Source organism: Pholis gunnellus, assembly GCF_910591455.1.
Source record: "Pholis gunnellus genome assembly, chromosome: 11".
In the NCBI taxonomy this organism is placed as follows: domain Eukaryota; kingdom Metazoa; phylum Chordata; class Actinopteri; order Perciformes; family Pholidae; genus Pholis; species Pholis gunnellus.
Window position 1 is genome coordinate 1,609,929 of NC_136538.1, and position 13,925 is coordinate 1,623,853.

Here is a 13,925-nt window from a genome sequence, read left to right on the forward strand (position 1 = left end):
CAAGATGAGACTGTGGTTTGTCTTCAATTCATTTTATTTTGACAGTTTTCCAAGCATGACAATCTGATGCAGATAGTTACCCACACCAAAACCATTCAAGGTCAATGCCTAACCTCAACCATCGTGAGCGTTTTGCAACTTGTGGGTTTCCCTCTAGAAACAGCCGATGAGAAGTCAGCACTGGTTTCCTTAACCCATTAACATTTATATTATTATGGGATACGTATGTTCTCTCCAGTGGCCTCTGAGGTCTGGCAAAAACAGAAAAGCCATTCATTAACATCAACCAGAGGATGAGAGATGCAGTGCTTGGTTTTCAGAAAGGCTACTGTATTGTCATTGGCAGGACAAACAGGGACTATAGAAACTAGTCTTAATGATGCATGTATTGGCACATACTAAATATCTAAGAACCAGGACATCCCTACTTTTGACAGAGTCAATGTAAAAAGTTAGCTTTTAACTGAGCCCAGTAAAAAAAACTCATGTGGAAGTCTTTCCAATGTAGGAGAGATCACTGCAAACTTCACGGGGTTAGGTGTTACCTAAGCACAGACAGTTCCTTCACTTACACAAAACTACGTTCCACTCTTTATACAGAACGATGGCAGAATATTCTGCAAGGTTTGGCACTGAAGGCATGTTCAGCTTCTCTTCATCCATTACCTTTGTAAGGGTCGGACTGAGTCGGATAAAGTACAGTATACAAAGCCTCAGAAGCCTTTGCCTGTGCTAATGACCAAAGACAATCTTCATATTCCTCAATAGAATGCTGTTAAAATCCCATCACTTTTTGCCACTTTATGTACAGACGAGTACAAAGCTGGCCTCTACAAGAAAAGATAATAGGCCTTTTCATGGTAGACATGTTGAGTCCCATTATGGAAAGCACAGGTGTAAATAATCAAATGAATGAATGCCATGTAGCTGCTCACGTTTCAGGAATCTGCGGTTGACCCTCTTCACAGAAATCTTGACTTGTCAAAGCAGCCTGGTAATAGTAAAGGAACACAAGTCTAGATGTCTGCTGGGAAAAAGACCTATATTGTACAAATGTTCTCATAAACAGGTGGGAAGGCTGACATTATTACTGCTGCAGAAATACTGTGCTGGTAGAATAACACCGTCTCTTGGAGATTACTTTTATAGAATGCTAACTTGCAAAAGTAAATATGTTCTTAAGGAAACTTAATGCCGGCTAGATTACATTTTCTATGAAGAAAAAGAGGAAATATTGTTGATCGACGTATCTGGTAAGTCTAAAAAATGTTGATACTGAATATATCAGTCAAATGTTTTGACACAATATCTGATCTAGTAACAGAATGTCCACTTGTAGTGACAACAGAATTGTTTCTACTTGTGTTTTGGCACTCACAGCTCTTGGTTGTGTTTACTGAGATGTAACTGAAACTACCACCTTTCACTAACTTTAACCAAAGAGCATTACCAGACAGGACTCAGGGTGCAAACCCTGGTCTGTGGGGTCATAGTCTCCAACATTGCCTTTAATCACAACCTGTCAAGGATTCTACCCACTTTTTGATTATGGCCAACGCAAAGAGATCTGATCACTCAATTACAATCACATCTTACTTTTTTAAATGACATTTTACACACATTTCTTTACTATACAAAGCCACAGGAGACAGACTTGTGTGTCATCTTGTATTTCAGATTAAAATGCAGATACACACATCGCATTCCTAAACCTTTAATGTTGTTGGAAAATATTCACACCGTAGCAATGGTATTGAGAATGGAGTTTTATACAAAAATAATTCAAACATTGAATTTAAACATGAAACCAGGACGTGAGGCATACAGGACATACATGAACATAGCAATTGCCATGTAAAAAATCTTAAGCACAGCCAGAAAAAAAGAGATTCATATCGATTTCGTCTCTGTGCATTGAGTAGATATCGGTCTCGGATGCATTTGGCCTTAGTTGGCACAACCACTGGAAGCAGCTCTATCAACAGCGGGCTGTTACACAAAACGTCCCCCTCGTCCAATCATGGGGCTAACCAGAGGTCAGACCCATCTCTGTTACAGATGCAAAAAGATAAAATGTATATCAATCTTCACTTTTGACTATGGTTGAGGAGAAATGCCTTTCATAACACGTCAGTCCGTTCCTTGAAGCACAATGATGAATCACTCCTTGAGGCCTACCTCCCTCTTCTGACCACACCAATGAAGAAATAACTGGGACAAGAAAAAGAAGTTACGTTTAGAAAAACTTGGACAGCAACGCGATGCCAACATCGTCTCAGGGCGTGGATATGGGAAGTGACGAGCATAATTCAACAATTAAGACTTTGACTTCTCCTTCTTCTTTTTCTCCTTCTTTTTCTTCTTCTTCTTCTTTTTCGGTGATTTTGCTTTCTGCGTTTTTCCTTTGTTGTCATCACTACTATCACTGCTTTCATCTGTTGCTCTGTTGCTCTTGGATGCTTTTTCCTTGCCGGCCTTGTCTTCCGCTTTGACTTTGCTATGGCATCCGACAGTCTGCTCCTTGTTCACCTCCTCCTTGACCCTGACATTTGGAGGAGGCGTCAGTCCACGGGACACCGTTATGAGCATCCTCTCCTTCCTCATCTCCTCTTTCAAGGAGACGTTATCCTGCCCGGCCTTGTGGCTCCTGCAGTCGTCGTGGTGTTTGCTTCTGTGATCTCTTTCGTCCCTCCAGTCTCGTTGGTGGTCTCTGTGATTCCTGTGGTCGCCTGTGTCTCTGCTGTGACCGTAGTCCCTGTGATCTCTGTCTGAGGGGTTTGGATGCTGAGTGCTGTTGCTAAAATGGCGCGAGTGTCCCTTGCTGTCTCCAGCAGGCTTGTCCTTCTGCACTTTCTGCTGAAAATACATAAAAACAATTTTGCAAAAATGATGATAAAGAAATCACAGAGTTTATGGCGACATTAAGACAGAAGTGGTCACCAAACCCCATAGTACGACGTTTTTTGCTTTTTAATGAAATGTGATGGGGCCAAAATTACGTGAGAGTAGAAGAAAAGCCATAGATTTAAACCTGTCAGAGAATAAAAAAACAAACACAATCTTCCTCTTACACATTTATATGTAATTAAACGCATCATTGCTTGTCTGGTATGACCAGCAGCTCATGGTGTCTAGAAAATACTGCTTTGTTACTAAGTCAGTTTGCCAACTTAAAGACTTTCCGTATGCCATTATCCTGCCTCCTGCTGCCACACTAGTTTAATTCAGGTCTACGAAGTGGACAGTTTGTCCAAGTTATCCCCTCTTCACAACATCTTTCAGTGTGGACATTCATAACACGTAGAAACACTTTTCACAGACTAGTGTTTTTAAAGAATACTGAGAACTTCCCCTTCGCTGTTTTTTTTTTTTATAGCCAACAAATCCTATGAAAACACCAAAACCCACAATGCATTAATAAGTTACCTTCTGACTTCCCTACCCTTTCTGTGGCACTTAGCCCCAAGCCCATTGGTTCCTACTCAAGGCATGAATCATAAAAGATAGGTCACATATACAGTTTCATTTTCAAAAAGGTTCAGTCATTTTCTATAACAGTTGGTCAACGTTACTCACACAGAAAGGAAATAGTGCATTTGTTGGGGACTATATTCAGCTGGTGAGAATTTGTGGCAGCGGGACTTTGTATGTGGGATTAAGTCCAAATAAACTACAGTGTGTACATTTATGGTAATGAAGGAACATTGACGTGTTTTTAATTGAGCTCTATGGCACAGACCAAAAAGAAATCAGGCTTTTCATACACAATCATTGTTAGTAGATACATGCCTGGTTGGTTTCGGACATTTCAAGGGATTTGTTGACATAAAAATATCACCACACGGAGGTAAACATGAAATATTCTTACACTGCTTGAGTTACTATGGCTGTGGATGGCTGCATGGTTTTCAGCACTATTCAAATCTCCAATGAACTCCTCACATTTCTGGCAGTAAAACCCAATTACTGGACTCAGAAAACTCAACCCTGCAAAAGGACAAGAAAGGCAGTGATGCACATGGAGTATTTTAGAGTGTGGAAGACACTAAAGACAACAGGAAGCATAGGGTTGTCATTAGAGAAACAGCTTTACCATCCTGTTTCAACAATCCATCCAGTTCTTTCATCAAGGATTCCATTTTACTTATTCTGGCTTGTTTTTCGGTCTTCCCTTCCTCATCGTCACCTGTCTGGGTAACACAAGAAACTATTTCAAAATGAAAGGCTTTCACCATTCTGTAATGATTTGAACTTTATAACTTAGATGTTGAGTAGCCAGTGACACAGCTTGGAAATCCATTACCTTGTTTTTATCCGCGGATGTCTGAGATGTGCCACTGCCATCGCTTTTTTCACGCTTCTCTTTTGTCGCTTGAGGAAGAAATAACAACATGATTCTGTATTTTATATCAAAAGCATGAAACAGTAAAGACAGAGAAGATAAATCCTCAACCCAGATGGCATCAGTTTCCAACTCATTGGGTACACCTCCAAGTTCAGCTGTCACTAAAATCTCATTCATGATAACTGGAGAAAAACAGATCCAAAATCTATATAAGACATTAGTCAGAATGAGATATTCCACTGTCTGCCATTTCCGCTACTGGGGATAGTAACTGCAAAGGACTTCCAATGATACTCTTTGGTAGCTGAGGATAGCTACCAATAGCTTTCAGGGAAAACAAAAGCGCTATCCTCTTCCTGTTTTGGTGGCGCCATGGTTGATACACCTTTGTGCCATAAATGAAGCCTTCATTTCACCGGAAGATTGTACAGGGAACCAATCTAAGCGCTGCTGGTGTCAATATTCTATAGATTAGGTTGTGTAATCAACATTTACTTCATAATGATAAGTTAAAGCAATAGTCTATTGCAACTTTTACAGACGCAGTTCAATCTTTTGGCACAACCAAAAGTCAATTAAAATAATACAATTAGTAAAAAAAAGTTGATTGCATTGTGAAGGCATGGTTAGAAAATATAAAAAGCTGTAGTTGACTGACCTTTGATCAGTGACTGTAAAGACTCCAGAGCGTGCCGTACATTGGGGTTACTCAGTGCTGGCAATGCTAAGCCTATTGCTGTTTGGTCTGAAGCAGGAACTGCAGGAGACGGCTGCTTCCCCTCCCTTTGACCCTGCATCTTAACCATGATATCGCTGACGTCTGCTGTGCCCAGACTTTTTAATATGTTCCTGATCTTCTCACACTCACTGCTGTCCAGATCGGCAGAGGCTACAATTGAGGAATTCATTTGTTGGGGCTGCTTCAGATCAAACAGATCCCCGAAGCTGCTGAATATGGACTTGTTCTGATGATGTTGACTGCCTGAACTAGCCATTTCCTGTTGTTTGGCATGTTCTCCAATCTGGGGAAATGAAGCAAAGAGTGCAGTGGAGGATTTTTTGGCCTGTTTTCCTCCAGTGTCTTCATTCCCATACAAAAACGACTCTTCATCTTCAAGCTCATCCGCTGTCAGGACTGCAGAGTCCTCCTGACTCCGCACCTGGAGCCAAGAGAAGTCGCTGCCTACTCTGTCATGGGGAAGGAGCATACTGTCATTTTCCAACGATGTTGAGTTCTCATTACTGTTATGCTGCTGATGCCTGTGCTCATTAGGCACACACTCCACTTTTCTGCTTTCATCTGAGGCCTGTACAGAAGAGATCACAACAATGACATACAGTTAACAGGTGGTATCTCATCAAATTCTTATCTTGCTTAGCTACAAATTCAATGCTATGGGATATAAAGTGGTACAGTCAAGTCTATCTACGCAGAGTTTTAACTGCCAGTGTTCCCCCATGCATTTAAGTCTCTGCAGGTCAGCTCTAGTCTAATCTCTAAGGAGATGCATGAAAAAAACCACACACTACTGCAATTTGAAGTACTGTATCGAGTGCTGGCATGAGGTTTCGGATAGCTGACTGAAATGAAATACTTGAACTATTGTATAAGGTGCTTTCAAAATCTTTGTTTCTAGTGTGATATTTTTACACTTGAGTTCCTAAAACTGTGTGCAGCACATACAACTAAAACATAGTTTCAGTTTACAAAACCGTTGTCCTTCCTTATGCAATAATTACTAATAAAAGAAGCTCATTATTTCATTACAGAATAATTACTGATACATTTTTCCCAGAAGACAGAAATGTTTCCCTTACTGGCCCTTTTGTAGTTCTAGCTGTCAATATATTTGCGTCACTATATGGAATTTCAAGTGGAGGTGGTGGAGGAGCATCATACTACTAGCAAAATTCAAATATGGCATATGGCTTCCACATTCAGAGACACTGATGCCAACACTCAGTTTATCAACTATACTGAAAAGCAAACAAGCAAAACTGGCCTTAAGTAGCTGGTATCAAAACATTTTAAGAGTTTTATAGTCATTTCTGCAAATAAGAAAATATGTAATGTTGGCGCCCTCCTCTTGTGCAGTGCAGTACAGCACAGTAGCCAATCATCTCCACTGGGAGTATCCAGTTTTTCTACAAACAACAATTTATATTAGAAGAATTTATAAGATTTAATAATCCCTTACAAAATACACACTTTCTGGGGGTGATAAAAGATTTGGTCCTCTACCTAAAAACTTGGGGCCTACAACAAAAACATTTCCATTTATAAATCACACTCAACTTAAACATGTGTGTATGTGGACGAGCAACATACTGCTCTCACAATTAACCATAAATGGTTAAAAGTATATCCTTCATGACTATTGATATAGGCATTGATTGAGACGTTTAAGAGGCTGATTTCTGCTGCAGCTGTTGATGCAGACAACTAGGGATGTCACGAAAACCCATACTTTGGTAAAGTGATATTCTGAAAATGTGACTACTTGCTTTTCTTCAGTACTGCCACCGAAGTTACTGCACCAGACTAACAGTACCTTAAACCTGAGAGGACGTGCCCTCGGGACGCACCCTTTTTCCCCAGATAATGCTACATTACAACATGTCAATGTTGAAATTGTAAGAAGTCAGTTAACGTTAGCGGTTAGCCGCCGGTGGGCAGCACAGTCCTGCTTGGCTAAATAATGAAGCTAACAGCTTAAGTTAATGGAGGTTGCATAGAGTTACATGTAGTGATGCGCGGTATACCGAACGGTATGTCAACACCCAGCCATTAAAAACAGTATTGATTTTGGAAGTCAGCATGTTTTTGATCTATGTAATCTAGTTACATCAAGTAGGTCTCGGGTTAATTTAATGCAGCAAAAAAGTCCTTGGAAAAGGTAAATAAAGAATCTATCTTGTACAGATATATTATCTTAATAGAAACACTATATTTTTGTGTATGGCTTATACATGCTAGTAGTCCTGAACCACAGTTTTAGGATAACCGACTGAAACACGACAATTTGGAGAATGAAAGATGAGCTCTACCTGAATAGTGAGGATGGCATCTTTGAGGGTGGGCAACCGCTCTTCCAGCTCTTTGCTGTTCATGACCAGCTTCAGTCCTTCCAACAGGCTATTTCCTGTCAGATTATGATTGCTGACAACACTACCGCTGTGGCTCCTCTTTCTCTTTGCCTCTTTCCCATGGCTCTTTTCACCACTTCTACTGCGTGACCTGGACCTCCTGACCCGGCTCTTGCTCCGCACATGACTCTTCTTCTTGCTTCGGCTCTGGCTCCTACTGCGAGGCCTGCTCTTGCTTCTCGCCCTGCTCTTGCTTCTCGCCCTGCTCTTTCCCCGCGCACGGCTTTTGCTCCTTGCTCTACCTCGGCTTTTGCTTCGTGCACGACTCTTTGCTCGAGATTTGCCGCGGCTTCGACTACGGCTTTTGCTCCTGGTCGCATGCTTCTGGAACTCGGGGTCCAATTTAAGGATGTCTTTCAGGACATTAGCCGACTTAAATGCGTCAGCCAGGTTGTATGCCATGTTCCCTTTGAGATAGTCTGGGAGAGGCTTGTTGGCTGCAATGCATCTCAGGAATTCCTCACCAGCCCGTTCACTGAAAAGCAGCATGCATTTGCTTCAAACGACAACAAACTCAAAATATACATTAAAACATTATGGCAGCTGTTCCTGCTTAGACTTACACAAAATATTTAATCAACCTTAGCACACATATACCTGCTGTCTGGAGGGTGATGTTCCACAGGAGTGGGATTCCACTGTGGGACTTGAACGTGATGTGGTTGTACAGGAGGGACGATCTGCTGGCTGCCTCCCAAAGCATTCACTGTACTACGATCTATGGAGAAGCTGCTACAGTGGGGCTGAGAGTTTCCAGAATTCATGTTATAACGACAAATTATAAATAATTTGTAAAAAAATATATATAATTTGTAAAAATAAATTAAAAACGGATAGTTGTACATGTTGAACTTTTTTTTATATCTTTAAGTAGTAAGTGTACACTAAAAACGGTTTGAATCTGTGGTTATTACACAGTGTACAGTACGATTTTTACAATTTCCCTGGGAGATCAGCTGCATCTTGCCGCAAATGACATGCTCAACAGACAGAAAATCAACATCACCTGGAATATATAACACTGGTGAACACCTGAAATTAAATAGGCATTTCCTAATAATCAGCAACAATCGTGTTTAGTGTAGACTAAGGAATAATCCGGACATGAGGATCACTGCTTTTATGCTGACCTACATGACCAAGTAATACTGTCAAGTTTGCAGTTTATTTAAGGAATAAACTGCAAACTTGTCAGTATTATTTCAAACCAGGAAAACTGGTGTACTTTTTTATGTTTGAATGTGGGAAATCTGTAAATAATCTTAAATAAGCTCTTATTTAAAAAAATAATGTGACATTGTATTGGGCTAAATTAAAGATATTTTTGGAAGAGATTACAAAGAAACAAAAGCAGGATCAGGGCATGAATCATCTGCTAAGCAGCCAATAATTACTGTTACAATTTCCATCACAGGCTATCTCGATAAGGAGCTCAAAAGTCTGAAAAATGCGAAGAGAAAATCGGTCCGACGGCTTCAGAGTGTGAGTATGTGACTGATAAACAAATGTGGGATGTATGTCCTGCTTTAATGGACTAGCTCATGCTACACTTTTACAGGAGAAGAAGCTTCAAGGATCACAACTTTGTCAGTATCTCAGGTAAACCTTTCAAACAGGATTTGTTGGAAAAGTGAGGGTTGCCTTACAATCAGTTGTCCTATTTTCAGGCAATACACATTTAAATAACAGGTTCTTAATAATTAAAAAGGCCTAGTAATAGTTTGTTGTCCCATTTTGTCAATGGTATAAGGTGTATATTATCTTTAACCCCAGTACATAAAATGTAAGCAAAGTGCTAAATCCTTGAGACTTGGGGTCATGTTTGATCCGATAAAATTCAGAACTAGAAGACCAGACTATAAGACGAGGACAGTGTGTCGGCGTTGCTCCACGGTTGTTTGGTATGAGAATGGAAACACATCAAACATGCTAATGCATCACCCAGATGTGGGATGGGGAAACTCCTAACTGCAATGCTTTCAAGCAGCCAAAAGCAGATTGAGACAAAACAATTACTAAAGCAATCGCCATTTACGTTAGCATATAGCCAAGGTGGAACTAATTGCAACACTCCCTCTAATCCACATGTTTTTTAATTATTGCCCTTATTTTGTATTTTCAATATCATAGCATAAGGGATACTTGTAATGTATAGTACACTATAGCCTATTGTAAGTTGTAGAATGGTAGTAGTGGTACAATGTGTAGCATATTGCCTGTGCTGAGACCATGGGACCAGACAAAAGCGAAATGAACCAGCTTAAAGAAAGACAGCAAACAGGTCTCCGTTACAACTTTCTGATATATTTTGTACAAACACTGTTGAATTCCCTTTGTGAAAAAAACATGGCAACAAATACACATTATGAAAAGGTTGATACACAGCGTAAATGAAATAAATGATACAATCCATATAGAGTATACAAGACATATGGAAGTGTCAAGTGGTAAAATGATTTCATCTGCAGGTACTGTCTCTAAATGTATTTGATCAACATTTCATACCCTGCTTTGATCTCTATATCTCTAATTCTAAAGACATCAATACTTCAGCCACACTAGTGGGCCGGTGGTGAAAGGATGTCCGTCCGTCCATCCATCCAGCCAATAGTTGCCCAAATATTTCACTCTGGACCAAGTGTTGGAACAAAGGACTGACAGATCACCATCTTTCAGGCAAGGTCAGACAACAATGTAAAATGGTGGGATTTTGTTCACATTGAGTCAAACTTTGGTGTAATCTGATAGAAACTTGCTACATTGACCAAAACAAGTTGTCTTGACAGTGTTGACCTTTGAGGGTCTTGTCTAAATTGTCAACCTATATTTGCGAAAACTCTCACAAGACTAGCCGCCCGATGACCTTTCCCCAACCATAACCATTCGAGGTTGATGTCTAGCCTCAACCATCGAGGGTTACCATCTAGACAAGACCACCTTTGAGGGAAAGGAGAGCTGGAGAGTCCAAAATGGACTCAGCTATTGTAGCTTATTGAGAGAAAGTTAGCAGAAAGGGTTTTTGCCCATATCTTCAATAACTGCTATTGCTAGTAAAAGGTCATGTTACTGGCTACAATGCATGATTTTCCTAAAGAACAATGTATATACTAATACATAAGTAATCCCTCTCAATTATGGCCCACTAAAAGTGTGTATCTGCACAGACCCTGCCCCCCACACATACACGCATCCAAGCGGAAGTTATGAAAATTGTGGACACAGCTTCAAAATTTTTTTTAATATAGCGAGGCAAAATGCCAAGGAGACAAAGCTTGTTCCAAAACAAGGATGACTTAGGGATTGGCTGCAGCATGTGGTGTGCAGGTGGTACACTGGGCTGTGTTCTGGCTACCACAGTGGGGGACGTGCACTTCTGGTGTTGCCGAGTCAGGGAGAGGAGCCAACAATTCCAGCATAGTATCCCTTTAGGTAAGCTTACACAAGAACCGCATAATTTCGAATACCTTCACTTGTAGTATTTCCTTTTGATGATACCTGAATGTTAATGTAGCAGTTTAACTCATTTGGCACATGCTTTCATCCAAAGTACAAATGAGGTACATTCCAAATCACAGTAAAGCAGTAGTGTACTTTCTTCTTCTTTTCCAGCTATAGACCAATGATGCACTTTTCTACCAGGTCCAATGGCTCTGCCAATCCTTGATTCCTTTATATTTTTGACTGCAAAATATGGGAATCAATGTAAAGGACATACTGATTATTGATCACATATAAGACTGATACAAATATACATGTATCACAATATAATCATTTTTAGGACATAAGTGACAGAAAATATAAGAGTCAACTTAATGTTATAATAGGCATATTAAAAAAGTTATAACCACTAAAATTAAAATTGCTCTTTAGTCTAGAGTCCTTTAAGTTGCATAGATGTTTAAACCTATATAATATCTGGCTAGGAAAGAGCACGGCTCGCAAACAACCTAGTCTATTTTTCTATTAAAAAGGAACAAAAATCAGCCGACTTACCCATTTCAATGTAAACCAGGTTTATGGTACTGCCAGGTCCACTGTAGCCAATGGAAGTGGCTGATCCTGACTGTGACAAATTTGACCGCACTGTCTGTCACCACCATGCCATTGAAATGACCTGTCAGAAAATGTGGAAGTCCATAGAGAGCATCCAGGATGCATAGATGAAGCTGCATGCATAAGAAATGGTGTGTGGACCAAAATTCAGTTGTGACTGCTGCCAACACTATTAAGCTTTATAGCTACAGTTTTAAATGTATGCTTTGTAAGTAGCTATACAGTGCTGCAGGAATAAGTCCTATAACACGAAAATGAGTAATCATTTTACACGTACGGTTCCCTCGTCACAAAGTCAATGGGTTTTTTGAATGGGTTTTTGGTGAGATGCCTGAAATAAGGTCCGTGGTTAAAACAAGCTTGAGATTTTAACATTTTGTTTGAAGATATAAAATACATCAGAAAAATTGCCCACTTGTGAATTTTGAAGCTTAAGGAGACTAACAAGTGGCTAAATGAGACTACCAAACGTCATCACTAGAACACTTTAGCTTCGTGGTGTAGGCTAGCTAATTTGTAGCTTACCATTAGCGTTTAACTTCTGCTGACTATTCACACTTAAAAATCATAAAAATGGAGTTCAGTTGTTAGGAGTATCTTGCTGAACAAAACGTGTAAGTATCATACATTTTGTTTCTGCACTAATCCAAAAAGCCATAGGAAAAATCCCATTGGCTTTTTGTCGAGGGAACCAGTGTGGTGCTAACTTCCGTAGTTGTCCTACAAAATGACGTCATTGCTGCAGAGCTCTACTGTGTTACTTATATCTTGACACTTTCAGCCACTCTTATCATACAAGGTTGAGTTGGTTAGATTGTATTTTGTGTCATTAATCATGGGCTCTCTGCATTATTTTATAATGTCCTAATGTTCTAAAATGCATTCTGCCAAGATGAGAAATCTTGAAGTGAGTCACATAGAAGTGGGCTCTTTGCCCTTGAATGTAGTTATGGCATTTAGAGAGGGTATGGTCGAAAAGTATGCTCAGAAAGTCCCAAACAAATCATATGCCCACATGATTTAATCCAAATGTCATAGAGGAGCTTTTCGCTACTTTCAGATTGACCAAACGGTAATTCAGATGGAGCATATGCCAATAAACCAAACATGTATTACAACCATAACATCTAACTATGTAAAACACTTCAACATAAAGCTGTTCTGTGTTTAAAAAAAACTAGGGTCACAAGAACAGCTACTAACATAATCACTGAGCCACAAAACCAAACAGCCTTTAGGGTACTTTTGTGATAACTTTGTAGGTCACACGATCCCTTTCTTGTATTACAGGTTTCATGAGAAATAATGAAACCTGATGCAAGATTTTACTGATAAGCTGATTTTTCTTTTGCCTGCATATTGTAATGTCAGGAATGATCTTCTACCCAGTATAATGCCAGAGGTTACCCTACCTCTGCCTAGGTAGACTGATCAGAAGTAGAAATGTACAGTATAAGGCTAAACTAAAGCAGTCTTCCTGCACCATATCCTCTGTGGACATGCAGCTTCTGAAGTACATGCTGTGGTCATCAGTACCCTGCACTAGTGTAATTACAGTAGAAGGCTTGAGTTCAGACATAGGCTACCAGCTTTGTAAGTGTCTTATACCAACATCTGAAGATACCAAACATAAAGATGGGAATGTTTAACTTAGATATGTATTAGAACGGCTCTTTATTAGGCATGTGTTGGCAACGATTTAAGGGTAAATACCATACGTTTATATGAAGAAACGAGGACAGTAAAACAAGATTTCGGCTACCTTCGCGGGTCACTTGACTAGCATCATATTTGTCCCTAAAATGTGAGACATGGTAGGGAACCCGTTTGGGACGACATATTTACACAGGAAGATATGACGCTGTGTACTCAGGTGGTCCTACTTCTTCTTATACAAAGTTAGATACATACATTTGTAGCTGCTTCTCATGGTGGTCTATGTGCTAGCATAACTATCATGTAGCTAGCTAACTATTATTGGCCTGTTGGGTACGTACACTGATGAAACGCTCTCTCGGTGGCCTGTTGTGGAGAAAATGGCTCTCCGGTGCTGAGGCCGAAAATGGTCCGCAAGGTGCAGGTGGCAAATGTCCTGGGGGAGGAACACCACAGGGCCCTCGGGGTCTGAACGGAGGGCCATGGGGTGGTTGAGGTCCGAACGGCGGAGGTCCGTGACCAGGTGTAGCGTTTCCTGGGCAGTACATGTTCGTGTTGACGAGGACATGCAATGTCCTGTCTCGCAGACTAAATAAACCAAATTGAAGCGAAAACGGTATCCTGTCAAATGTGCTATTTTTTGCACACTGTTTCGGGTCTGGTTCAGATTTGGTTCCACGATCAGCGCCAACTGTGGCTGCCACCGGAAGTATAACTAACACAG

The 13,925-nt window shown here is 40.3% G+C and overlaps 1 protein-coding gene across 2 annotated transcripts; it reads right to left on the minus strand.

The window, feature by feature from the left end:
• Positions 1-246: 246 nt before the first annotated feature.
• On the minus strand, positions 247-13,867 carry LOC306703022 (uncharacterized protein). Of its 2 annotated transcripts, none has more exons than XM_079168833.1 (8): positions 13,543-13,867; positions 8,090-8,235; positions 7,394-7,967; positions 5,004-5,652; positions 4,304-4,371; positions 4,094-4,190; positions 3,869-3,987; positions 247-2,853 (listed from the first exon to the last, which is right to left on the minus strand). In XM_079168833.1, exons 1-8 carry the CDS (start codon positions 13,747-13,749, stop codon positions 2,317-2,319), a joined length of 2,397 nt encoding a protein of 798 aa, XP_079024959.1. In that variant the 5' UTR covers positions 13,750-13,867; the 3' UTR covers positions 247-2,316. The 2 variants fall into 2 exon arrangements, with proteins under 2 accessions (XP_079024959.1, XP_079024958.1); XM_079168832.1 differs by having other exon boundaries at positions 247-2,856.
• Between the last annotated feature and the right edge of the window lie 58 nt (positions 13,868-13,925).

Excerpts from the sequence above, each read along its gene's own strand:
- LOC306703022 (XM_079168832.1), bottom strand. The coding sequence starts at position 13,749 with ATGTACTGCCCAGGAAACGCTACACCTGGTCACGGACCTCCGCCGTTC. Across the intron at positions 8,236-13,542 it reads CGAGAGAGCGTTTCATCAGT|CCCCACTGTAGCAGCTTCTC; the intron begins GTACGTACCCAA and ends GGAAACTCTCAG. Across the intron at positions 5,653-7,393 it reads ATGCCATCCTCACTATTCAG|GCCTCAGATGAAAGCAGAAA; the intron begins GTAGAGCTCATC and ends TCTTCTGTACAG.